The 27,612-nt window shown below is 47.0% G+C and overlaps 2 protein-coding genes across 27 annotated transcripts in view; one reads left to right on the forward strand and one right to left on the reverse strand.

Annotated features, from left to right (window-relative positions):
- EXOSC7 (exosome component 7) overlaps positions 1-10,375 on the reverse strand; it is a 38,665-nt gene extending 28,290 nt beyond the window's left edge. For 4 of the 8 annotated variants that reach the window (XR_014064292.1, XR_014064293.1, XR_014064291.1 and 1 more), the window contains exon 1: positions 6,110-6,196. Coding sequence is in view for 3 of the 8 variants with exons in the window: in XM_081526053.1 (XP_081382179.1) it covers positions 6,110-6,166 (57 nt within the window). In the remaining 5 variants the exon portion in view is untranslated. Of the gene's footprint in view, positions 1-6,018; positions 6,197-6,246 lie in introns of those variants that run through there. The other 4 variants (XR_014064290.1, XM_081526052.1, XR_014064294.1 and 1 more) reach the window with 2 other exon arrangements.
- Positions 6,250-27,612, forward strand: part of ZDHHC3 (zDHHC palmitoyltransferase 3) — a 62,485-nt gene continuing 41,122 nt past the window's right edge. For 7 of the 19 annotated variants that reach the window (XR_014064298.1, XR_014064296.1, XM_081526056.1 and 4 more), the window contains exon 1: positions 6,250-6,522. The gene's annotated coding sequence lies outside the window, so the exon portion shown is untranslated. Of the gene's footprint in view, positions 6,523-12,712; positions 13,092-27,612 lie in introns of those variants that run through there. The other 12 variants (XR_014064299.1, XR_014064295.1, XM_081526055.1 and 9 more) reach the window with 2 other exon arrangements.

Here is a 27,612-nt window from a genome sequence, read left to right on the forward strand (position 1 = left end):
GTCATGGACTCTAGGCCTGGTCCTGCCATCGATTCACTGCTTGACCTCAAAAGTGCTTCTCTAATTCTATGGATGTATACATTAAAAGAACTACCACGGTTTGCAAGAACTAAAATAGCAGCTACTGTTTAATGTGCATTTACTATCTACCAGGCTTCTCTGGTGGCTCAGTGGTAAAGAATCTGCCGGCTATGCAGGAGATGAGAGTTCGATCCCTGGATTAGGAAGATCCCCTGGAGTCAGAAACGGCAACCCACTCCAGTATTCTTGCCTGTAAAATCCAAGGACAGAGGAGCCTGGCAGGCTACAGTTCAGGGGGTAGAAAAGAATTGGACACAACTGAGAGACTAAACAACAAGAAAAAAAATACTGTACCAGATAATGTGTTAGGAAACCCATACATGTTAATATGCTGAATCCTCATAACCCTGTAATGTAAGATGGCAATTTTTCATTCCATTCTACAAATGAGGATCAGGTTGAGAGATGCTAAATGGCCCAAGGTCAGAGCCAGTAAATAGCACTTGAATTCCAAGCCAGAGCTCTTAACCCCGATTCCGCAGTCTCCTGTGTTCTAAAGGGTCTCTTTACCGTGCAGGTGAGGCAGTGCAGGCCTCCTGCAAGGACGAGCTGGCTGGTAGACCACTTGGCCCTAGTGAGGATGCTAACGACTATGAAAGCAGGGGGGCCACAAGGCTACAGGGCTTCCAACTATGCTTTAAATTACCACTCGCTCTGGAAAGATCTAATCAGAACCCCTTGCAATGACAACCCAGTATTCCAGGATGAGGCTGAAGGGATGTCAGAAAACTGGGCCACCAGGGCTTGTCTTTCCAGCCCTTAAACCATTCTCTGATCCCTCTTCCCTCAGTTGGGAAGGCTTGGGTGACAAGCGGTCAACAAGAAAGCTACAAATTTCCCTTTCCAGGGAGGCATATTTTTTTTTTGTTGTTTTCCATCGAAAAAAGCACACAAAAGGAGAAAAATAAACAAAATCCATGAATCACTGCACACAGGACTTTTTCAAAATCCACTTTTTCTCATAAAAGGCTCTACGAATTGCCCAAACCTGCTTGGCCTGGCTCAGAGCTTGACACCCTACCACAATTTTTTATCCACCTACAGTACTCAAACTAAGGAACCAATCCATGTGTGAACACTTAAAACACTGGCTGCCTTGAAGTGAAAGCTCCATTTAAAAAATCAATAGAAGAAAAAATCAAGAGGTGTCTACAGGTGACTGACCATACCAGGGAGTGGAGCCTTGTCCTCAGGGGACAGGGGACTGAGCACCTTTCCAGGTGAAGGCCTTTTGAATGCTAGGATGGTCCTGGTGACTCAAGTTGTTCACTTTGTGATTGCAACAACCCCGCTGGTTGGGTGTGACACGGAATCACCTTCAACCTGTATTTAAAACTCTGCTGTTGCATACCAGCTTTTGGACCTTGAGCAGGTTAGTTCCTCAACATCTCTGAGTCTGTCTCTTTGTGTAGAAGAGGGAATAACCCTGAACCTGCAAAGTTAGAGGAGAATCTCCCGCACGGGGCAGCTCACAAGAGCCCCTGCTCAGGATTTCCTTCTGCTCTGGCTACATGTATTAACTCACTGACTCCTTAAAGACAACCCAGAGGGAGATTACAAATGTGGACACCAAGGCGCCAGATTTAACTCCTGTTTGACACAGAGTGGCAGGAGAGATGACCCAGCCTAGAGTTGCTATTCCTTACCCCCAGGTAACCCAGTCCTACTCCCTAATAGCAGCTGGCACACGAAGTGGTCCTCTGAGGTTACGTTAACCCCTAACTACCTTGCAGAGATATCACTTTGCCGACAAAGGTCCGTCTAGTCAAAGCTAAGGTTTTTCCAGTAGTCGTGTACGGATGTGAGAGTTGAACCATAAAGAAGGCTGAGTGCTGAAGAATTGATGCTTTCCAATTGTGCTGGAGGAGACTCTTGGAGAGTCCCTTGGAGTGCAAGGAAATCAACCCTGAATATCCATTTGAAAGACTGATGCTAAAGCTCCAGTACTTTGGTCACCTTATGTGAAGAGTCGACTCATTGGAAAAGCCCCTGATGCTGGGAAGATTGAGGGAGGAGAAGAGGGTGACAGAAGAAGAGATGGTTGGATGGCATCACTGACTCGATGAACATGAACTTGGGCAGACTCTGGGAGATGATGAAGGACAGGGAAGCCTGGCGTGCTACAGTCCATGGGGTTGCAAAGAGTCGGATGTGACTGAGCGACTGAATGACAGAGCGCAGAGCTCACTGGAGGAGAATGGAGACCAGATGGCCTCCCCTACTAGGAAGCCACCCCACTTTAGAAGAAGCCCGGCTCTGCAGGCCCAGGCCCAAGACCCAGCAGGCAAACCAGATGCTGTCCTCATTCCACTCTCCAAGCCTGCTGGGTGGGCCTGCATTCCTTTAGGATGGGATGGTGTTCACCTTGCAAAGCTGCAAAGTGCCTGACCCAAAGGCATGCAGGCCAGAGAATGGCCAGCTCTCCGGGGCCTGAAACTGAGTCTCTCCTTAGAATCTGATCTCTGATCTGGGAAATACTTGGCAGGGAAACAGAGTTAAAGAGGAGCTGACAGGTCAGGATGTGGAGGGAGGCTGGAGAGGTCTCACAGAAGTAAAGATGGGTGGATGGTGTGTACCCAGGTGGAGGGCAGCCGGACAGCAAGTGGTTGCAAAGAAGGGAGACACTTCAGCAGAGAAAAGTAGGGGTGTCACCAGAGATCTAAAGGCAGGCAGAGTCACACAGACACGTGATCCATGCTGGGGCCCCGGAGAGGCAGTGTCCAGGAGCTGCCTAGGGACTTTCTACACCCAACAATTTCACAATCTCTCAGTTCAGTTCAGTTACTCAGTTGTGTCCAACTCTTTGCGACCTGACTCAAACAATATCTCCAAATAAGAAGAGCTTAAATCTCAACAGGCTGAACCCCTCATGGGGTCACTGTGAAGGCTGCAGATATAGTACGGATGGCTCTGGACGAAGCCACACTTCTGACGGCAAAATCTCAAATGGGAGCCAACTTCTCTTCAGGGCTGACCACACGCCAGGTGGTCCATGTTCTCTTTTCTCGTCATTCCTCACAGTCCTGTTCTGTCCCCTAGATGGATGTGTTCTCGATTTACACAGGGGGAGCTAGCTTACTACACTCTTACTGTGAATAGTGGAGCCAGGAGGAGCCCTGCTCAGTCCACTCCAAGTGCTCATTCAAACAGAAGCTGGAGGCCACTGACCTTGACAGGGGATCCACTGATGGAAGCCACCTGCCCTGGCCAGACCATTAAGGTTCCTATAATAACCATTTGCAGGAAATACATTATCTTACAACAGGACGTCCTGGTAAGGAATGCGGAACTAATAAGCTACTGCTAACCAGAAGAATTTGGGAAAAGTCAAAAGAAGAGAGAGGACGCCAGTCCATGTATACTACTAACCGCCCAGAATCCTCCTTGCTGGAATCTATCTTGGCTGAGTGATGTGTGCGCCACCAGGAAGGATGCTGTGTCAAGACGACTGGCCAGAGGCAACCCAGAAACTAACTTCATCACCGGGAAACCCGAGGCTGTGAGCTGCACAGCAGAGCAGTGCTTCCAGGCCCCCTCACCCTGCTGCTCTCCCCCTGGGTGCCCCTTCCCAATAAAGTCTCTTGCTTTGTCAGCACATGTGTCTCCTTGGACAATTCATTTCCAAGTGTTAGTCAACAGCCTACTCATTGGCCCTGAAAGGGGTCCCTCTTTCTACAACCTCCTCAGGTAGAGGAGCAAAGATTTCGGCAGCAGACTCCAGGCGGGCTGGACCAGCCCAGTGGCTGGCCCAAGGTCTAGTGTCTAGTGACTGCATCAAAATCAAAATCTCCCAACATTTATGAAAATACCCATTCCCAGGCTCCAGCCCCAGCCCCAGCCCCAAGGATTCTGATCCAAAAGGTTCAGGTAAAGCCCAGGAAGCTGTATTTTGTGCGTAAAAAGCACCTCAAGGTTTCAGAATTACTGCGCTAAGACAGAGGTTAGCAGTGTCTTTCCAGGGAGGAAGAAGGCACACATTTAGCCAGGTAAGCAAAGCTGAAAAGAAGATTAAATGCTAATCCTGGAAATTCTGAAATCTGCCCCCCAATTCCTGAATATAAGAACCAGCTTGGGACTTCTCTTGTGGTCCAGTGGTTAAGACTCTGTGCTCTCAATGCAGGGGGCCTGGGTTGCATCCCTGGTCAGGAAACTAAAATCCCACAGGTCTCAACTAAAGATCTCACATGCTGCAACAAAGACTGAAGATCCCTCAACTGAGACCCAGCATAGCCAAATAAGTACAATACTTAAAAAACAAAACCAGTTAGATAAAAGTAAGTAAAACAAAAGCTGTACAAAAAAATGATAACTAGGGTTCTAAAGAAGCTTAGAACCAACGTGGGAAAAATACTACCTAAAAAGGTAATAGTAATATATGTCCATATACTATTTAAAGCCTAGAAAAATGGTGGGGGTTCAGAACTTGCCCTCCCTGTTCTTGTTTCACCAATGGGCTTTCAGAGGACAGAGGAAAGAAAGAGAAGTGGAAGCAGTGGGGATTCTCCCTGGCCTTTATCTCGGGGTGCCTATTTTCAAAAAGGTAAAATAGCACAAGACTTGAGTTGGGCTTTACAACCAGATCTGGATTTATATCCCAGTTCTACTGTAAAAAGAAGAGGGTGGGGTTCCAGAAAAAGGGAACCAGGCATGCAAGGCTTTCTGGACACAAGGGAAGCCATTTTAGTCCTCAGCCTTTTTGTGATCTATGCCTGGCCACAATGCTTGCCCTTGAACATGTCGCGGTAATTAATGATCTTGAGGGAATTACAGAATGCAGGAAAAAATGGAAAAGCAATGAAGAAACAACAGTTCTCAGATAAAACGGAGCCCTAGTTTTTCTTCAATGGACATACTTAACAATCTGATACAAACCTTTGAGCTGTTCTATAAGAACTCAGGTGCCTACTCAGCTGGAGGATGGTTAACTCCAGGATAAGACCCCAAAGTGGTCACAACTTGAAGATGATGTTGCCCTTTTCTTCCCCTTGGTGAAGTGAAGTGAAAGTCACTCATTCGTGTCCGACTCTGTGAACCCATGGACTATACAGTCCATAGAATTCTCCAGGCCAAAATACTGAAGCCATTCCCTTCTCCAGGGAATCTTCCGAACCCAGGGATCAAACCCAGGTCTCCTGCATTGTAGGTGGATCGTTTATCAGCTGAGCCACCAGGGAAGCAGACCCCTTGGTGACTCCAATCAACTAAAGCTTGGACCTCTGCCCCAATTGTAGACTAATTCCTCTGCTCAAGCCCCTTCATGAATATGCATGTGCCCTTAGCTTGTTTTCCAGTTTTGCTGTTGGTAGACATTGCTTTTTAAAAGATTTCCAGTGTCCCCTTACTTGATGCAATTAATAAGTTCCTCCTTCTCCTATTCTCTGGCTTGGTTGTGTTTTTTCGTCAACATCCAAGAGTCAGCCCTGGAGAAGCGAACAGCTACCCACTCCAGTATTGTGGCCTGGAGAATTCCATGGACTGTATAGTCCATGGGGTCAAACCAAGAGTCAGACACGACTGAGCGGCTTTCACGACCAACAGTCAAACCCCAGTTTTCCGGTAACACCACCACACACTTACCTTATGACCTCAGACAAGTGACTTAACCTCTCTGAACTTAGTTCCTTATATGTAAAGCAGACATAACACTCACCTTCAGGACTTAACAAAAACTCAGTGAGATAAAAACTATGATAGAGTATGTACCTAACAAAAGTGAGATAGCTCGGCCTTCAAAGGCTGAGAGGGGATTTAACAGAATCAGGGACTGCCCAGCGCGTCCTACCCGGGCTTGGAACCTTGTAGACCCGGAAAGATCCAAGTACGCATACAGTCCTAAACGGATGCTCGCCGCCTGGTCCCAAAGACGCCGGCATTGGCGGCTTTAGAGCCGCACAAGCCGACCGCAGAGCGATCTAATCAAAGGTAAACCCAGCCTACCGCAGTCCTTCCGGGCGAGCCGAGGCCCGGCATCGACCCGCAGGGCCAGGGGGAGCCGGAGGCCGGCGCCGGTACCGCCCGCTGCCGCTACCTGAACGCCATGCACAATGTACACCTTTTCCGCCTCGCTCAGCGACACCGACGCCATGCTGCCGAGCCTCCCCCGCCGCCTGACGTCATCCGCCCGCGTCGCCCCCCGCCAGGCACGACCCCCTCCCCACCACCAACCCCGCGCCCATGCGTCATCAGCCTGCGCGGCGGCCGCTCCTGCAGCTGCCGCCGCCGCCACCACCGCCGGGAGCTCGATGGGCTTCTCCTGCGCGCCGCCCTGTGTCTGGCCGAGTCCAGGGAACCGCGGCGCCTCGTGCCGGGGAGCCATCGTTGCAGCCCAGGGCCGGGTCCCGAGTCGGGGGCTGAGAGGGGAGCGACGACGGCAGCGGCAGCCGGAGCCCCATCGAGGGAGCCTGGGACTGGGGAACTGCCTCCGGCTTCACGGTCAGTCGGGTGAGGAAACTGGGATCGGGAGAGAGCTTGGGCGCGACGACAGGCGCGGGCCGGGGCCGGAGCTCGAAGGACTAGCGGTGGAAGAGGCGTGCGGCGCAGTTTGCTCAGAGCTGGAGTTGAAGTGGCCGGTCGTGTGTGTGTGTGAAGAGAGACCGACCCCAAGTGAGAGGTGGCGGACGTTGCGATTGGCCTGAGAGAAGCTGTCTCTTGGCTCTCCTTCCTGCCCTCATGTCTTGCATTTCTCTGGCCCATAGGGTGGTGGGGAAGAAAGAGGCGATCAAGCCCTCTTTAGGTCGTTCTCGGTGAGAAGGGTCTGGGCCAGGAGTGAATGCCCGCTAGTCCCGAGACGTCTTCAACTGCACCCCAGGGACTCCCCCACCCCCACCCCCGCTCTCTCTGGGGCTGGCTGACCGAACGCTGACCCCCTGGAACCTTGCAGGATCCCCATGCCCCGGATGGTTGCCGGAGCTTTGTCCCAAAGAGAGCAGAGGGGAGAGTCTTGGTCAGCGCTGGCGGGGGGTTGTGGGGGCGCAGTGCCCCGGCGTCCCCAGCGCTTCCCAGCAGGGACTGGAAGCCCTGGCTTGACCGGGTGATCGCTGGGAACCGTGGACAAAAAAAAAAAAATGCCGGCCCCGGTCGTGACCAAGTAGGATTATGGGCCTTGAATATCCGGAAAGGATACCTGCAAGGTGAACGTGGGGTCACTGAAGGAGCCCATTAAGGCGGGGTTGATAAGGCAGGAAACAGATTTTAAAGGGGCCACGTAGATAAATGGAGGAAAGTTAACCCAAAACGATAGTAGCAACGAGGGGATCTGGTGACTTTTCCAAGTGCCCCACTTTTGAGCAACCTCCCTGTTGTCGAAGTGAAGGTAACCCTTGACAGCTTGATCATCCAAAGAAGGGTAGGTCGGTGTTTCTCAGATAGTAGCCTCAATACAGTTTCACAGGTAACTCTTGGGAGCCTACTGTTGACGGGCTTTGTGGTAGCTTTGAGACACTGAGACAACTGAAACACAGCTTCTGCCCAGAGAAGCTCCCCAGGCAGAGGGAAGGCTCCAGACCCAGCATAAACGTGCTGGGGAAGAGCTGTAAGAGTGGCACCAGTGAACATGGTGGGAGAGGGAGGTGGTATACCCCTTGAAGAGGGTATGGAGAGGAAGTACTGCCCACATTCTGAAGCATGAAGCTGCTGAGCCCCCAAATAGTTGACCTCTTCTTAGTAGACTGGACATTTAGTTGTTGCCGGTGTCTCTCCATAACTCTCTGCAGGTGTACCTATAGGGAGGATGTCTTGCAGTGTTGAATTTTGCCCTCCAGGAAACTCGGAGAGGTAAACCCAGAAGGCTTTCCTCCTTCATGAAAGTACAGGTGCCCCACCTGTTGTGACACAGGCACCTTGAGGCCTTTGTGTGACTGAGCGCCTGAATTCTAATGAGCACCCGGGTGATGATGTAACAGGGCACTTCTGATGTTAGAAACGGTGTCTTGTGCTCGAGATTGCTCAGAAAGAAGAGACCCTGGATGTGAAATTTTAATAGGCAGGATATGTAAGAGGATCGTGGATTTAAAAAGTGGCAGCGAATAGATCAGAAAAGACATGGAAAGAAAATACTGAGTTTGGATACCATGGGATCATCTTTATGTAAAAACCTTTCAGTGTGTCTTTAAAACTATAGAACATACATTTGAAGTGTTTCCCACCTAAACGACTAAAGATTCTTTGCTGGAGAAGGATTGGCAGTATTTGCTAAATAACATTATGAACAATGTCTGACATGTTAGCCTAAGTCGATATAAGAGATACAAACAATAGAATGTTCGTTTTAAATTCTCTGCTAAAACAATGACACCTTCACTAACTGTTGTACTTTAATGCAGCCAGAACATTTTTTATCACATTTGTTGTGATCATACATTAGACATTTTAAAACGCCATAAATTCAGAGTTCTTTTTGGTTTACTGAAGCAGTTTGAAGATTGTATGTTTGCCGGAAAATCAAAACACCAAGGATGGCATATTATTCTATTAACGAGCTTGTTTTCCCATCACTGTCAGATTCTTTTGGGTGCATACTGATTTGTAGGTTCGTCTGTCCTAAATCTCTGTATTCTTATTAATTTTATGTAATAATAACTTAAGCATAATAGTGCTTACTATGTACCCAGCACTGTTCTGAAGCACTTCACAAAGACTAACTGATTCAGTCCTATTAACAATAGCCCTGTGAGGCAGGTGCTAATATCCTATTTTACAGATTGGGAAACTGAGGTACAGAGAGGTTGTCTTGATCAAGGTCCCAGGTCAGTCACATAAGTGGGAAGCGGTAGAGTCAGGATTTGAGAGTAGACAACCTCGCTCCCATACCTGCATTCATAACCACCCCCTTATGCAGGTGTCCCCTTTCATTTCATTCACCAGAGTATTTGAAGGAGGCCTATGTTTCTTATGGGCTTCCCTTGTGGCTCAGCTGGTAGAGAATCGGCCTGCAATGCGGGGGACCTGGGTTCAATCCCTGGGTTGGGAAGATCCCCTGGAGAAGGGAAAGGCTACCCACTCATGTATTCTGGGCTGGAGAATTCCATGGACTGTATAGTCCATGGGGTCGCAAAGAGTCAGACATGACCGAGCGACTTTCACACTTCACTTTATGTTTTTTGTAGGTTTCCTGGGTGGCTCAGTGGTAAAGAATCCACCTGCAATGCAGGAGACGTGGGTTCAATCCCTGGGTTGGGAAGAGCCCTTGGAGGAGGAAATGGCAACCCACTCCAGTTTTCTTGCCTGGGAAAGCCTATGGACAGAGGAGCCTTGGCGGGCTACAGTCCATGGAGTCGAAAGCGAGTCAGACACAACTGAGCAGCTAAACAACATATTTGTTATGGGAGTGGTAATGCCATATAAGCTATAGTTAGTTTTAATTCCAAAAGCAAGGAGTGTGTTCCTTTCTCTAGGGGAATGTTGAGGGTGGTGCTTGTAGGAAGCCCCTGTGTCTGTTTCAGCCAGCCCTTTTAGGTAAGGGAAAAGGTTACATACAGACCAAGTAGAGCTTAACTCAATGTAGGCGAGAGCCTTCAACAGCAGAGAAGGCCAGTGGATCTGGCAGAGAGGGCTGAGATAGGCATGGAGACCCAGATTCCAACCACGGGCTTACTCCCAGAATAAACATCTAAGAAGCTCTTCAAACAATCAGGGAGTATTTGTTTGCATGCCTGTGTGTCTCTAGTGTTCCTGTGGGCCTGAAGTGATAAGGAAACCGCAAACACACACCTGCCTGAGAGACGCTGAAGATTGTATTCTAACCCGGGAGCCCAGGCTCTTGAACTAGTACATGAACAAGACAATAAAATAAAGTGCTCACTCGAGACATATGGCAATTAGATGAGAGGCCTGCGTAGAATGAGGTGCTAATTGGGCAGGCCAGGCATCAGGGGAACAGGTAAAGAGCTGCTGTTAGCCACTGGCAGCAGCAATAACTTTACAGGATGGAGGAAATCTGTCCCACCTACCCTTGTTAATTACAGCAATAAAAGTGGGTTTGGGAGAGCTTGGGGCAGTGCCGAGTCCATGGTGCTGAAATCGCAGAGGGCTCTTAAAAGAGAGCTCTTAAGATCCCAGCAAGGGAACACTTTATTCCCAGTCTTAAGCAGAGGAAGCCAAGTTTTGGGCCTTTTCCTTTGCATTCTTCCACTTAGCAAAGCAGAGCACCAGAAAAGCAAAAGTTGAGCTATCGCTGGGGACTGCCCTAGCAGTTCAGTGGTTAAGACTTAGCCTTCTGAGGCAGGGGATGCGAGTTCAATCCCTGGTCAGGGAGTGAGGATACCATGTGCATTGTGGCCAAAAAACCAAAACATAAAAAAAAGAAGCCATACTATGACGAATTCAATAAATACTTTTAAAAAATGGTCCACATCAAAACAATCTTTACAAACAAACAACAAAAAAAGAGCTATTGTTTTCTCTGTAGATCTGTTTCCTTTAAACACTTTGCACTTGTCCTGCCTGTCCCTTGTCTTAAACAACACTCAGTATAAATAACCTGTCACAGGCCAGCAGGTCTGTCTGTCTTGCTATTGTAGAAACCATGCCTTGTGATTCCAGTGACAGGAAAATTGGTGGAAATACACGGGTAAAGCTTATTCTACTGTAGAGGAAGGGTCTTCGTGTGTGTTTCATTTTAAGAGAATGGCAAGGTGCTTCCCATGTCTTTCATGAAGGCATGTATGAGAAAGGGGCACTCACGTGTCCTGATGAGCCTATCTAGAAACATGTAAACACATTTACATCCTGGTGGGCTACAGTCCATGGGGTCGCAAAGAGTCAGACATGACTGAGCCACTAACACACACACACACACACCACACACACACAGATACACACCCTGATAGCGCACACACACACACACACACACATATACACACCCTGATAGCCATTGAAAGTAACAGAGGCTGAAGTAGAAATGAAGGTATAAAGTCTGGCCACTGACCTGTTGCAGGAAGTAAGGAGGCTAATACCACACCACCTCGAGTTTCTTCCTGGTTTTTTTGTTTGTTTGTTTTGTTTTTCATTTTTAAATCATTTCCAAAGACAAATGACCAGGTTATTACTGGCTCTCAACTGTAAAGGTAAGAAGACCACCTTGCATGTCCCACCTAATCCAGTCATTCATCTAGGCAATGCAAGGAAATATCAGGAAAACTCCCTCTTTTTGTAGTTTCCTCCAAACTGAATGGGCTTCCCTGGTGGCTCAGTGGTGAAGATTCTGCCTGTAATGCAGGAGACACAAGTCTGATCCCTGGGTTGGGAAGATCTCCTGGAGGAGGGCATGGCAACCCACTCCAGTATTCTTGCCTGGAGACTCCCATGGATAGAGGAGCCTGGTGGGCTACAGTCCACTGGGTCACAAAGAGTCGGACACGACTAAGCATTCATACACACAATCCAAAGTGTAACCATTCTGCTATGTAGAGACTTGTTGATTGATCTCTTCAGATTTTCTGGTCAACTTGAGACATGAATACCTCCTGTTCAGGGTCAGTGGTTGAAATGCCCTTGGATAGGATTGCTTTTTCGCCTTTGGACGGTGGCCCTAGGGGAACAAGTACAGTTGTGGCTGCAGTTCCCTTGCAGTAAGTTTGGACTTTGCTTTGTACAGAGTGTGCATTTCTAAGTCAAGAAGGAGTATCAGAGAAGCTAGAAAGATGGGTTGGCTACGAAGATAATGATCTATGCTGGAAAGACTATTGGGCATCTCTTCCAGTGATGCAGACCTTGCCACTAACTTGCTTTGTGACTTTGAGCAAGTCAAGCTTTCTGAACCTCATTTTACATGAGAATGGCCGCTCTCAGCAGGTTATAGAAGTCCCAGTAGATCTTGGATTTACAGACATTTAAACATTGAAAAGTGGTCATGTTTAACTTTATATTTTAAGACTTTTCTTTGACTACTTTCTAATGTTTGATGTATTTTAATAGTGCTTTTCCCACTCCACTAAACATTAAATGAAAGAACAAAGGAAGCAGTAATTACATGCCATATTTCATTGAAAAAATTGAACATGCTCAGGAAAATTGCTAACAATTGTTGGTGGGTTTCTTTCTGAATATTAACAAAGAATAGGGAAAGGACGTTAAAGGATACTTTTGATGATTTTAAAAAATCCAAGAAATTAACAGAGATGTTGAATTTGTTCCTGAGAACAGAGAAATCAGAATCTGAGCGCTGCAGCAGACCTTAGCAGTCAGCTTAGTCTTCCCTCTTACTTTATGGATGAGGAAGCTGAGCCCATGGAGGGTAACTGTCTTACCCCAAATTGTGAGTTAGTGAGCAGCAAGGTGCAGAGTAGAATTCTGGCCGCTTGACTCCAAACCGAGTCTTCATTCTGCTTTAGCACTAGTCTGTCTCCAGAACCCTCCAACAATTCGTCACTGGCAGGCATGGGCTGTGGACTTATGAAGCCTTGCTTCCTCGGGCCAGACTCCTCCTAGGCCCTGCTCTTGCAGGACTTACAAGACTCGGGGTGAGTGGAATCAGCAGGGGCCCTCCTGGAAGGCTGGCGCAATGGTCATAACTGATTTTCTCTTCTCCTTCCCTAATTCATCTTTCAGATCCCTCCAAGCACTTTTGCTTTTAGTCCCTGAAAAAGCCAAGCTTTTGCCTGGGTGATGTCACAGTGGCTGCATGTCTGCACATGGCACAATGTAGGGCTGGGTGCCATTTTCAACACCCTCATGTGGGACCCTTTGCTGGGTGCTCTCGGCCTAGCATGGGTAGGCTTTCCCCCCAAATAAGCAGCGTGCTGGAACTTGGCCCTCCTGTGAGTGTCCCCCAGCAGAAGCAGACTTTAGGGCCTCAATCTTAGGGTGACTCTCCTGGCTGAAGTGTCCTAGTTCTCCTGCTCCCTCAGTTAAGGCAGGACCGGTCTTCTGAACGTCTGCTGGTGTTCAGCCACGGCCCCACCTTAGGGCCCAAAATGCTTACGTTCAGCTCTGTGGTCTGTGAACAGCACTGCACGTGCCCACCCGATAGTGCCATCTCTGCGGTGACCATGTGTGGGCAAGAGATTGGAACTGTAAGTAAGCCAGGGTCACTGGCAGATACACCAGCACCCCTCCCCCTTCTGGTTCTAGTTAATGGGCAACATTAGTGATCTCAGAGAGCAGTTAGAGGTAGGCTCTGGAGTGAGAGCAGGCTTGGGGGTGTATCCTGTCTCCACTGCTTCCTAGCAGTGTTTTTGTTGTTTCGTCACTCGATTTGTGTCCAACTCTTTGCAACCCCATGGCCTGTAGCCCGCCAGGCTCCTCTATCCATGGAATTTCCCAGCAGTGTGAACATAGACTGATCTTCCCTAAAAGAGGGTGGGAAAATGCGTGCTCATCCTGCAAGGTAGGACGGGAGGCTCGAGCAGGCTGAGGCGTGTCTAGCATACAGCCCAGTAGGTGAGACCTTCAGTGAAAGTCAGGGCCCTGGTCTACTTTCCACGTGGCCTGCGCTGGGGCAGAAGCCAAGCCAGATGCCCATCTTGGAACCTACCCTGACAGAGGCCAAGGGCAGGTCAGGGTCAAGTGAGACCATTCAAAGGGTTCTACATACTTAGAGAGTGTCAAACTGGTTGACAGATATTAATTGGCTAGCTAAATCAGTAAGATGCTTTTGCCTTTTTAAAGGTTTTCCCTGCTGGGTTGCAGACTTCCTGGAAGGAGTTAACGTAGGGTGATGGCCGCATAAGCAACTAGTAGATGATGTTTAGTCGCTCAGTCGTGTCCGACTCTTTGAGACCCCGTGGACTGCAGCCCACCAGGCTCCTCTGTCCATGAGATTTCCCAGGCAAGAATACCAGAGTGGGTTGCCATTTCCTTCTCCAGAGGATCTTCCCAACCCAGGGACAGAACATGCATTGGCAGATAGATTCTTTACCTCTGACCCACTAGGGAAGCCTGATTAGTTGATACCATCCATTAGACCTAGAGAAGAAGTTAGCCACCTCTCTGTTTTATGGAAGCCAGCTGACTCCCTGAGCTTCGTTTCTTTATCCATCTGTAGAAGAGCCTGGGCTAGAGTATGGAAGGGATCAGCTAGTCCCAACAGTCTCTTCCCGAAAGGCCAGCCGTGGATTTGAGGGCCGGGTGCTGTGCTCCATTAAAGAGACAGCCCACTGGCAGTGAAATGGCTCACAGAAGAAAGAAGGCTCCTTTTTTTTTTTCTTCCCCTTTTTAACAGTATTATAAGCTCCCCAGAGTGGAAGGAAAGTCTGCTTAGTGTCCATTTCTCAGGTTCTTAAAAGAGAGCCACAAAGTTTAGAGAACTGGTCATCCCCACTCACTTGAGACATGAAGACATTAAAGCTAAGTTTTATTTAATGCAGTGACCTCTCCTTAGGACCATGAAATGTGTGTGAGGAAGTAGGAAGCAGAACTCGGGTATTTTGCTGGGTCATTCTCCTGTCCCCCTCTTGCAAAAAAAGAGAGAGAGAGAGAAAGGGAAAGCATCCATGTGCCGTTTTTAAAACGTGGCCTGTGGAGGCAGGCAGAGCTGGTTTTGGATCCTGGTTTTATCTGGCCTGGGGAATGTTATTAAAAGTCTCTACACCTCCCTCTTTCCATCTCTACGATGAAGAATAAAAGCTACTGTGCTAGGTCGGTGTGAGAATTGAGAGGTGCTGCTTTGTGCACATCCTCAGTCTTAACGGGCGCTCGGTTAACATTAGTGCCCATCACTGTTTTTCATCTGAAAGCAGAAGAATTTGACTAAAATCTATTAGACGGTCTTAATGGTTCTTCCTCACTCTAAAATTCTGCCTTAGATAGCGATTGTTTTTACCAGTTGATCTTATGTGTTGTCTTGTTTTAATTTTTTTCTCATTGTGGCAACATATGATAAAACATGCCCATAAAAAACAATGAATGTTTTACCCAAATGAATGGTAGTTTCTACTGATTCCCAGCGTTTCTGACGTGTGTGTGTGTGTGTGTGTGTGTGTGTGTTAGTTGCTCAGTCGTGTCTGACTCTTTGTGACCCCATGGACTGTAGCCCTCCAGGCTCCTCTGTCCATGGGATTCTCCAGGCCAGAATACTGGAGTGGGGTGCCATTCCCTTCCCCAGGGGATCTTCCCAACCCGGGGACTGAATTCAGGTCTCCCTCATTATAGGCAGATTCTTTACCATCTGAGCCACCAGGGAAGCCCATGACATAGATTATGTCATCCTATATGTGGGTGTGTATTTTTTTTTTTAATAGATCCAGAAAGCCTATAGGCAGTATATCAGCCAGTTTTAGTACAGGTGTACTCAGTTGTAGTAAGTGGAGGAACTGTTAGCCTCCATGAGTTTTCAAATCCCAAACTTTTTTCTGAAATGGAGATTCATTGTTGGGAGTCTGAGTTTGTACATGAGTGGGCTTTATGAGAAGATGGCTGATTATGAGACAAAAAGGCAACTTTAGCTTACTGACCACTTCCTGGTTCCCTTAGTGAATTTTAATGTGTATAGGATTTGCTTTTGGGGTGTGATATGTTTCTTTTCTTTCTTTTTTCCTCTCTCTCTCCCTTCCTCCTTTCCTTTCTTTTCTTCTGTTTTTGTTGAAGTTAAGTATGACAGAGACAGGAGGCAGGCAGGGGAAGCCAGACCCTCTTATAAAGAGAGACACAGTGTAGACCCCTTGGTCAAGATCCAGAACAGGCCAGCAGCTCTGCCTGTCTGGATACCTTCCTGGCCTGGCAGGGTACAGTACAGAGAGGAAGATAGGCACCTTTCCTTTGGACCACACCCTTACCTTTGGGAAAAACTTGAGTGACTCATTCTGGTTGTTTATGAAGCATTTCGAACATAGTGCTTCATGGCTCATTCTTTTTCTGAGAATCATATAAAAATGGGTATAAAATTTACAATCCTTTTGGATCTGTATGCAAATTAACTGAATTGTAAGTAAAGAAATAGATAAATCCATTTTTTACTTGATCAGATTCTTTTCCAAAGCTTCCAGGGAATGGACCTTTTATTCATCTTTGAAGTTGCAGGGCTGGCTTATGAATCCTTTCCTACTTGAAGTTCATTCTTGTAAAACATGAGAGGTTGTGAATCTATACAGTTTCAAGATCCGCTTTTATGCTGTGTTTGAATGCATGTGTGGACATGAGAGTGTGAATGGGTGTGATGTTTTTGGAAGGGAATCCTCACAAAGTTCTTTGAGATGCCTGTAGGACTTTGTTTTAGATCTAGCTAAGTCACGTGTGTGTGCGCGCGCGCGTGCATGTATATGTGTTTATGTATGCATGCGTGAGCACTCAGTCATATCTGACTCTTTTCAACCCCATGGACTGTAGCCTGCCAGGCTCCTCTGTCCATGAGATTTCCCAGGCAAGAATACTGGAGTGAGTTGCCATTTTCTTCTCCAGGGGATATTCCTGACCCAGGCATCAAACCCACATCTCTTGTGTCTCCTGCATTGGCAGGCAGGTTCTCTACCAGCTGAGCCACCAGGGAAACCCATGACTTGAGTGTAATATCTTGTCTCAGGAAAACAGCTGGCAATCTGAGAGGGTCTGGGGTTCTTTGGATATTCATTAGATCAAGAACAGTAGGTATTTGGGGGCTCTAGTAATCCGATACTGAACTTTTATGTGGTGGTCATGCCTTTGACCCTTGTTCATAAAGCATGGACTTTTGGTCAGTTTTCTTAGGCCAGGTGATAGGTTTATAAGGATTTGCCCCTCATTCAACAAATAATGATTAATGGAACTTCCTGGTGGTCCAGTGGCTAAAACCCAGGGGGCCTGGGTTCAATCCCTGGTCAGGGAACTAGATCCCACATGCTACAACTAAAAATCTTGCATGCCACAACTGAGACCCGGTGCAGCCAAATAAATAAATGTCGAAAATAAGTAAAGTGATTAACTACAGGCATATAGCTGGATTCTGCCCATCACTAAGTGTCAACACTGGGCCAGGCCAGGAGTCTCGCCTGGCCAACAACCAGCTGTGGGCCGCAGTGGAATGGGGCCTGTGAGCCTGGCCTTTGAGTCACCACTTTGAAACCCTTTCAGCTGCCCAGCCATGGATAGGCAGCATGGACCTGAGTCCTGAGTGCTATACTGCAAGGCCCATCCAGAACTGCAAGGGACCCTTGATGGCATTTCACTAAGTACATTTTTGTCTGCTTATCTGGATTTCTGGAAGGGCACAGTTGTGGTCAAGCATAAGGAAGCACATGTGTTACAGTTGAACCTGGGGGCCATTCTCTGGACCAGAAAGAGTGGCGTTTTTTAGACGTTAGCGCTCATGTCAGTCATTTCTTGATTTTTGCTTCTGAATCTCCAAGAAGGAAGATGAGATGATTTCGTGAGACTTCCCACATGCTACCCCCCACCGCAGAGCTCAGATTGCCATTCCGGACACCACCTGCCTTATCATTGGGACCCTATCTCTGGGGAGCTCCAGGACACCGATGGGCCTGCGAATCTCTCTCTGCTTTGACTTTCGTGGCCCCAAGGCTTACTCGTTTTACCTTTCTGGCCCTCGGGTGCACTCCTCTGTCAGGAGGGAAGAATAGTTACTTCGGGCTTGAATTACTAACATGTGAGAAAGCCATCTCTCTTTATTTTAATTACCATGGTTCATACCTTTGTATTCTTTTTAAACATGTTTCTTTCTTTGTTTGGCTGCATCAGGTCTTAGTTGTGGCCCGTGATCTCCGTTGCGCCATGTGGGATCTTTCGTTGCACAACAGACCCTCTAGTTGTGGCGCGTGGGCTCAGTACTTGTGGTGCTGTGGTTTAGCTACCCTCGGCATGTGGGATCTTTGTTCCTCAACTGGAGATCAAACCCATGTCCCCTGCATTGAAAGGTGATTCTTAACCACTGGACCATCAGTGATCTTTGATGTTACCACTGTGACACACTGAAGGCTCAGTCATTCAGTTCAGTCCCTCAGTCGTGTCTGACTCTTTGCAGCCCCCATGGACCGCAGCACGCCAGGCTTGCCTCTCATTTAGCAACTCCTGGACTTTGTTCAAGCTCATGTCCATTGAGTCGGTGATGCCATCCAACCATCTCATCCTCTGTCATCCCCTTCTCTTCCTGCCTTCAATCTTGCCCAGCATCAAGGTCTTTTCCAATGAGTCAGGTCTTCACATCAGGTGGCCAAAGTATTGGAGTTTCAGCTTTAGCATCAGTCCTTCTGATGAATATTCAGGACTGATTTCCTTTAGGATGGACTGGCTGGATCTCCTTGCAGTCCAAGGGACTCTCAGGAGTCTTCTCCAACACCACAGTTCAGAAGCATCAGTTCTTCAGTGCTCAGCTTTCTTTATAGCCTAACTCTCACATCCATACATGACCACTGGAAAAACCATAGCCTTGACTAGACGGACCTTTGTTGGCAAAGTAATGTCTCTGCTCTTTAGTATGCTGTCTAGGTTTGTCATAGTTTTTCTTCCAAGGAGCAAGTGTCTTTTCATTTCATGACTGCAGTCACCACATCTGCAGTGATTTTGCAGCCCCCAAAAGTACACTACTGTTTCCATTGTTTCCCCATCTATTTGCCATGAACTGATGGGACCGGATGCCATGATCTTCGTGTTTTGAATGTTGAGTTTTAAGCCAACTTTTTCACTCTCCTCTTTCACTTTCATCAAGAAACTCTTTAGTTCTTCACTTTCTGCCATAAGAGTGGTGTCATCTGTGTATCTGAGATTATTGATATTTCTCCCAGCAATCTTGACTCCAGCTTATGCTTCATCCAGACCAGCATTTCTCATGTTGTACTCTGCATATAAGTTATATAAGCAGGGTAACAATATACAGCCTTGATGTACTCCTTTCCCAATTTGGAACCAGTCTGTTGTTGCATGTCTGGTTCTAACTGTTGCTTCTTGACCCGCATTCAGATTTCTCAGGAGGCAGGTAAGGTGGCCTGGTATTGCCATCTCTTGAAGAATTTCCCACAGTTTGTTGTGATCTACATAGTCAGAGGCTTTGGCATAATCAATAAAGCAGAAATAGATGTTTTTCTGGAATTCTCATGCTTTTTTGATGATCCAGCAGATGTTGGCAAGTTGATCTCTGGTTCCTCTGCCTTTTCTAAATCCAGCTTGAACATCTGGAAGTTCTCGGTTCACATACTGTTGAAGCCTGGCTTGGAGAATTTTGAGCATTACTTTGCTAGCGTGTGAGATGAGTGCAATTGTGTGGTGGTTTGAACATTCTTTGGCCTTGGCTTTCTTTGGGATTGGAATGAAAACTGACCTTTTCCAGTCCTGTGGCCACTGCTGAGTTTTCCAAATTTGCTGGCATATTGAGTGCAGCGCTTTCACAACATCATCTTTTAGGATTTGAAATAGCTCAACTGGCATTCCATCACCTCCACTAGCTTTGTTTGTAGTGATGTTTCCTAAGGCCCACTTGACTTCGCATTCCAGGATGTCTGGCTCTAGGTGAGTGATCACACCATCATGGTTATCTGGGTCATGAAGACCTTTTTTGAATAGTTTTTCTATGTATTCTTGCCACCTTTTCTTAATATCTTCTGCTTCTGTTAGGTCCCTACCATTTCTGTCCTTAATTGTGCCCATCTTTGCATGAAATGTTCCCTTGGTATCTCTAATTTTCTTGAAGAGATCTCTAGTCTTTTCCTGAAAGGCTCAGATGATAGCATTTTTTTTTTTAGCAGTAATGTATTTTTTAATTAAGATATGCACATTGTTTTTTAGACATACTATTGCATACTATTGCACACTAGACTAGAGATCTTTTCAAGCAAATTAGAGATACCAAGGGAACATTTCATGCAAAGATGGGCTCAATAAAGGACAGAAATGGTAGGGACCTAACAGAAGCAGAAGATATTAAGAAAAGGTGGCAAGAATACACATAAGAATTGTACAAAAAAGTTCTTCATGACCCAGACAATCACAGTGGTGTGATCACTCACCTAGAGCCAGACATCCTGGAATGCGAAGTCAAGTGGGCCTTAGGAAGCATCACTATGAACAAAGCTAGTGGAGGTGACGGAATGCCAGTTGAGCTATTTCAAATCCTGAAAGATGACGCTGTGAAAGTGCTGCATTCAATATGCCAGCAAATATGGGAAACTCAGCAGTGGCCACAGGACTGGAAAAGGTCAGTTTTCATTCCAGTCCCAAAGAAAGACAATGCCAAAGAATGCTCAAACTACCGCACAGTTGCACTCATCTCACACGCTAGTAAAGTAATGCTTAAAATTCTCCAAGCCAGGCTTCAGCAATACGTGAACCGTGAACTTCCAGATGTTCAAGCTGGTTTTAGAAAAGGCAGAGGAACCAGAGATCAAATTGCCAACATCTGATAGATCATCGAAAAAGCAAGAGAGTACCAGAAAAACATCTATTTCTGCTTTATTGACTATGCCAAAGCCTTTGACTGTGTGGATCACAATAAACTGTGGAAAATCCTGAAAGAGATGGGAATACCAGACCACCTGACCTGCCTCTTGAGAAACCTGTATGCAGGTCAGGAAGCAACAGTTAGAACCGGACATGGAACAACAGACTGGTTCCAAATAGAAAAAGGAGTACATCAAGGCTGTATATTGTCACCCTGCTTATTTAACTTATATGCAGAGTACATCATGAGAAACACTGGGCTGGAGGAAGCACAAGCTGGAATCAAGATTGCCGGGAGAAATATCAATAACCTCAGATATGCAGATGGCACCACCCTTATGGCAGAAAGCGAAGAAGAACTAAAGAGCCTCTTGATGAAAGTGAAAGAGGAGAGTGAAAAAGTTGGCTTAAAGCTCAACATTCAGAAAACTAAAATCATGGCATCCGGTCCCATCACTTCATGGCAGATAGATGGGGAAACAGTGGAAACAGTGGCTGACTTTATTTTTTTGGGCTCCAAAATCACTGCAGATGGTGACTGCAGCCATAAAATTAAAAGACGCTTACTCCTTGGAAGAAAAGTTATGAACAACCTGGATAGCATATTAAAAAGCAGAGACATTATTTTGCCAACAAAGGTCCGTCTAGTCAAGGCTATGGTTTTTCCAGTGGTCATGTATGGATGTGAGAGTTGGACTATAAAGAAAGCTGAGCACCAAAGAATTGATGCTTTTGAACTGTGGTGTTGGAGAAGACTCTTGAGAGTCCCTTGGACTGCAAGGAGATCCAACCAGTCCATCCTAAAGGAGATCAATCCTGGGTGTTCATTGGAAGGACTGATGTTGAAGCTCAAACTCCAATACTTTGGCCACCTGATGCGAAGAACTGACTCATTGGAAAAGACCCTGATGCTGGGAAAGATTGAGGGCAGGAGGAGAAGGGAACGACAGAGGATGAGATGGCTGGATGGCATCATCGACTCGATGGGCATGTTTTTGGGTGGACTCAGGGAGTTGGTGATGGACAGGGAGGCCTGGTGTGCTGCGGTTCATGGGGTTGCAAAGAGTCGGACACGACTGAGCGACTGAACTGAACTGATTGCACACTTAATAGACAAGATAGTATAAAAATAATTTCTGTATGCACTGGGAACCCCCAAAATTCATAGGCTCACTTTGGTGTAATATTCTTTGTTGAAGTGGTCTTGAACCAAGCCCACAAAGTCTCCTAGGTCTGCCTGTAATTAACATTGCAAAATGATCACTGCTCTCAGACTTTCTTTGGAAAACTGGTAACCCCTTACAAGAACAGAAAACCTAGTTCCTCCAAAGCAGAACTGAGGCTGTTGCTTTAGTGCCTCCCTGGGCTCAATGGCCTCTGGTCTCAGAGCCCTCTCATTTGTCTTGCCTGTCACTGCTGGCATCGCCTTGCTAGAGTATGGACATGTTCCCCGCACAACTTTCCTCAGAAGCTTTAGTGGTTCATCAGAACCTCCAGGGTGAACTCCCAACTCATCATGAAATCCAGGCCTTCTAAAACAGAACCTTCTCCCTACTTTTAAAGCTACATTTTGCCCAAAAAGCCCACGTATGCGCATGCTCACTCATTCAGTCCCGGACATCCAGCCACCGCCCAGCACAGCCTCTCCCCCTGCCAAGTCCACCCACCACCTTGACTTTGAGCAACACACCTCACTAGCTCCATGCCCTGCTCTCATCCGTCCCCTCTGAAGTCCTTGCTTCAGAGAAGAAGTCTGTTTATCTCAGTTCTGGGTTGCGTGGGGGGTGGGGGTTTTTTGGGGGGGTACTGTTTGCCCCTCTGTTGTGCTGTTCATTAGACACGTATGTGTTAGGATTATCATGGATTGTGTCTGTCTGGTTTGTGAAGGAGCCGTTGATTGGAGCACTTACTTACGCCATGTACCAAGATACAAAGCTAAACAAAATGGGGCTTGCAGTTTCGTAGAAAAAAGCAGATGGGACGGGTCTTACCAGATTGGGGGCTGGGAGAGGGCAGGGCAGGGCCTGAGCAGAGATTGTCCTCATCACCGCTGGGTGTGCGTGCCCCACACAGCTCCTAGCACTTAGTGGTTGCGCCATGCATGTCTTCTTGAGTTGAAATGAAGAGAGGGTGCTTGAGAAAGCAAACAGGGGCCAGGACATGGGGTGCAGAGGGCGGGGAGGGAGACGGGAGGAGGCGGCCCCTTCTGAAGTCTGAGCAGGCTGGCTGGGGTGCTGCGGAGGCTTCCAGGACCCACTAGCCTCCCTGTGGGCCTGTCCCCGAGGCTGAGCCGCCATTCCTGCCCAGCTCTGCTCACAGGAGGACTCACATTGGGAGTGGTTCTTTGACAAAGAGCCTCAGCCCCAAGGATTGGCATTTCCCTAATTGGAAAAGGAAAAGAGCACTGTGTTTGCCTGTTGTCCATTGTTGTTACTAGCGGCAGGGTGAAGGGAATGTGTACAGTTTGTTTTTCAAGGTGGGTTTCCCCCAACATTTCTCAAATTTTCAGTTGGCTAACGTAAGGAAAGGATACCAAAAGCTCAGCTTCTCTGTACACTTGTGCTGAATTGAATCTCGGGGACCGAGATTTGGGTGAAGTGAAATGAGTAACTTTATTGCTTCGCCAGGCAAAGGGGGACCCAGCAGGCTCGTACCCTCAAAACTGTGTGTCCCAACTTAGGGAAGATAGTGAGAAGTTTCATGGGAGTTGTTCAAAGAGGGCCTGGTCAGCTCATGGACATTTCTTCTGATGGGTTGGTGGTGAGGTCCAGTAGGGGTCAACATCGTCACCTTTCAGGTCCAACTGGTCTGGGGTCTGCGTGCTTGTGGGCAGCCTACCATTACCTTCTCCCACCTGGAGGGGTTCAGTATCTGCAGAATAGCTCAAAGACACTGTTGTGTGTATCCTGCCATGAGGAAGCAGGACTCTGCTCCAAGGCTGCCCTTGGCTGTTTGCTCCTCCCTGGTCTCACATCCTCTCCCTTCTCTGATTAACAACTGCTTGAACCTACCCCTTGGGACTCAAGCAAGGTCCTGGAGGCTGAATGAAGGTTGTTTCTTGTAATCAGAGAAATGGGGGCACACAAGCCTTGTGCCTAGGAGCTCCACAGGGCCCTGCTTGGTATCAGAAAGCTGCTTCCACTGCTTTTGGAGGGGCTGGGAGTGAAGTAAACTTTTTAGAGCAGCATGTCTTCCTTGGTTTTGATTGGACTACTTGAAGCTCTAAAGTGTGGGTTGGAACGTGCTCTTCAGTTCAGCCCTTAGTGTCTGGCTCTGCCAGGTGCACCCTTGGTGGGGTCCTTGCCCGGATCACAGGCTCCCATTCACCAGTGAGGGGCGGAGCAAACACAGCACCTCCGTCCAGCCTTTGGTCTCACGTTGTCTGAAGGTGAAACATCTGGAACCACGAGTAAGAGTCACAGAGCCTCTATTTCATGGTCCTATTGGGGGCACCCTCCACCATCTGGAGCATGGCCACAGCCCTGAGAGTACTCACACAAGGCCTCCAAGAGGTGGGCCTAGGACCACCCATCTCATGCATTTTCCTCTCATACTCGTGTGATGAACACAGGTTGTAGATGGTTACTATGTGCCAGGCCCTGGGCTAATGGAAAGGCAGGGCTCCCTGCCTGCAAGGTCTCTGTGGTAGGACAACATAGCAAGTGTTCTCTAAAGGCCTGTTGCCTAAAATGAGTACCTTAAACAAGTCTAGCAAGAATTAGTTTTCTTTGCTTTTCCAGCCCACAGCCAATTAGCAGTAGTAGACACAGAAATGACAGCCAGGAATGGAGGGGGAAGACAAAGAGCCACGGGAAGGAGACCCCAGAATTAGAATTGGAATAGTCTGCACAGCAGCTGGTGTAAAACCGAGAGCACAGTGAATCTCTGTACCCCCTGAGGACATCATTACCTAACACACTGCAGTAATTGATGTTCCCAGTAACGACTCTAAATCATTCCAAAGACATGGATGGTTATTGTGCTTAAGACAAAAACAGGTATAATATGTATTTTTTGTTGTTTTTGATTTTACCTTTATTTTTAAGATTTCCAACTTAACCATGCAAATGGTTAAAATGTGTTTCTGCTTAGGAACAAACCACAGTTACCTTGGACATTTACTTATGTGGAAGGACCTATTCCTCAGGAAAACCACACACATGGAACACAACTCAGGTTTAGTCATGTCATTGCCATATGACTGGTGGCTCAGACAGTAAAGAATCTTCTTATAATGCAGGAGACCCAGGTTCGGTCCGTGGGTCAGGAAGATCACCTGGAGAAGGGAATGGTTACCCACTCCAGTATTCTTGTCTAGAAAATCCCATGGATAGAGGAGACTGGCGGGCTACGGTCCATGGGGTTGCAAAGAGGCAGACACGACTGAGTGGCTAACACTTTCACTTTTCACAATAAGAATGAGCAGTTGTTAGAAGACAGATAGAATACAGTCAACTACTCTGAAAATATACTATGAGCGAAATATACTCACTGGAAGTATGTAAATTGTAGAAGCATTGCTCTAAATTTGTCTGGTTCCATCAGAGCTTATGGGTGAGTAGCCACATTGTCAGTGAGAAGTACTGTTTCGAAAGGAATCTTTTTTTTCTGAACAGTAGGTCTCAACAGAGAATTTAAACTAGTAAATCATGTTGTAAACAGATGTGCTGTGGTTCAGGCTTTGTTTCCATTTATAGAGCACAGGCAGAGTAGATCCAGCATGAGCCTTAAGGACCTTGGGATTTTCAGAATGGTGAATGAGCACTGGCTTCAACTTCAACTCACCAGCTACCTAGCCTCTGACAAGAGAGTCAGCCTGTCCTTGGAAGCTTTGAAGTGAGTTATTGACTTCTCCTCTCGAGCTATGGGAAGTCCTAGATGGCATCTTCTCCCAATAGAGGCTGTTTCGTCTACCCTGGAAATTTGTTCTTTAGTGTAGCCACCTTCATGAATTACCTCAGCTGGATCTTCGGATAATGTGACGTAGCTTCCACGTCAGCACTTGCTGCTTCACCTTGCACTTCTATGTTATGGAGATGGCTTCTTAACTTACACTTCATGAACCAAACTCTGCCAAGCTCACACTTTTCTTCTCAGTGGCCTCACGTCTCAAAGTCGTCACAGAAATGAAGAGAGATGAGGCCTTGCTCTGAGTTAGGCTTTTGCTTGCAGGAATGTTATGGCTGGTTTGATCTTCTATCCAGAGCACTAAAACTTTCTCCACCTTGGCAGTAAGGCAGTTTTGCTTTTTTATCATTTGTGTGTTCACTGGAGTAGCACTTTTCATTTTTTTCGAGAACTTATCCTTTGCATTCACAACTTGACTATTTCACGCAAGAAGCCTAGCTTTCCGGTCTCTCTCAGCTTTCAAAATGCCTTCCTCACTAAGCTTAATCATTTCTAGCTTTTGATTTAAAGTGAGAAGACATGCAACTCTTCCTTTCATTTGAACACTTAGAGGCTATGGGAGGCTGACTGATTGGCCTAATTTCAATATTATTGTATCTCAGGGAATAGAGAGGCACAGGGAGAGTTAGAGAGAGGGGCAAACAGTGGCGTCGTGGAGCAGTCAGAACACCAGAACGTTCACCATTTAAGTTTGCCGTCTTATATGGGGGGGTGTTCACACTGCCCTGAAACAATAAAATAGTCATATCAAAGATTGCTGATCTCAGGTCACCATAACAATAAAATAATAATGAAAAGGCTTGAAATGAATGTCATGAGGATTACGAAAGTGTAGAGACAAAGTGAACGGATGCTGTTGGAAAAATGACACCAATAGACTTGCTCAACGCAAGGTTGCCACAGACGTTCAGTTTATAAAGAAATGTAGTATCTGCATTTCTTATAATGTAGTAAAGTGAAGTGAAATAAAACAAGGCATACCTGTATTTTTTTCGGTGAGTAACAACTATCCCAGAACCAGCACACTTCTGTAAAAAGCCAGAGTAAATACTTCAAGCTAATGAGTCTTTCAATCACAGCTACTCAGCCTTGCATTATAATGCAGAACAGACATAGACCCTATAATATGTGTAATCAAATAGTGTGGCTGTGGTCCAATAAAACCCTACTGGTTTAGAGCTTAGACAGCAATTGTGGGGGCCTGGGTGATATGCATACAAATCAGTATGGCAACAGGAAAAACCGGGAGAACGCTTGCATTTGGATGTTAAAATGGTGAGCCTTGATCAGCTCTTGAATCATAATGAAATTTCAGCTTTTCGTTTGTTGGGTTTGGGTTGTGCAGAGTTTAGAATTTTAGAATCTCCCTGCCATGGGTCAGGTCCCCGATAGCCCCGGCTCTCAGTCTCCTGCTGTCCTTCTCCTTGGTGCTGCAGACGGTACTAAGAGCACAAGTTTGCTTTATTGGAAAATTCTGGGTGAATGTGATAATTACTCTGAATATTTGTTGAGTCAGTGTTCCTTTGTTGTTGTTTTTTTTTTTTTTCCAGTGTTCCTTTGGACAAGCACACAGTCCACATTTAACTGCCTTTCAGCCATTAATTCTCTGCCAGCCTGGGAGGGGAGGCCCTGGCCTTATTCTTTCACTATTAGTCTGTGCAACTTTTGACTCTGGAATGTCTGTTACTTGAGTCATAGTTACTGTTCTACCCTCTCAGCTTTCTGGACACTCCCTTACTTTTCATGACTGTACTGTACTCACTTCAGATCCTCTTTCTTCGCTGAGGGTGAGGGCAGTCGAGGAAGGAGGAAAATTGGGCAAAAGGTGAGGAGAACCCAGTACAGATGTTATGAGCTCACCCTTGTCCTTCAGGAAAACAGAGCCAGCGCCGCTGATGAGGGATTTCCTCTGCTGTGAAGAGACTCGAGTTCTCTACAGACCGAGGTGTCGCTTGCCTGCCTTGTAGACTTTCCTCCGGGGTGGTTTTCCCTCGGCTCCTACATCTGGCAGAGACCTGGAAGCCACCACGGTTTCTGAGAAACCTGGTGGGTGAAGCGACAGGCCACAGGATAAGATAAAGAACCAGAGGAGGGGAGTCTGGACTTGCTGTCTTGCAGCACACGCCGTGGATAGACTTCAGTTATCGAGTCTTAATGATTTCATGGCCGTCTCCAGAGACTCGGCTGGAGCCTTGAGAGAGCGGGCACCTTGCTCAGCACGTGCTTCTGAAGGAATGGCCATCTCTCCTAGAGAAAGTTTGTGCACACCGTCCGTGATGTGTGCAGGGTCTTATGGTCCATAGTGTGTGTAACAGGCACCTCCAGCTC

This window comes from Giraffa tippelskirchi, chromosome 9, assembly GCF_054371585.1.
Source record: "Giraffa tippelskirchi isolate mGirTip1 chromosome 9, T2T-mGirTip1v1.2.pri, whole genome shotgun sequence".
NCBI lineage: Eukaryota > Metazoa > Chordata > Mammalia > Artiodactyla > Giraffidae > Giraffa > Giraffa tippelskirchi.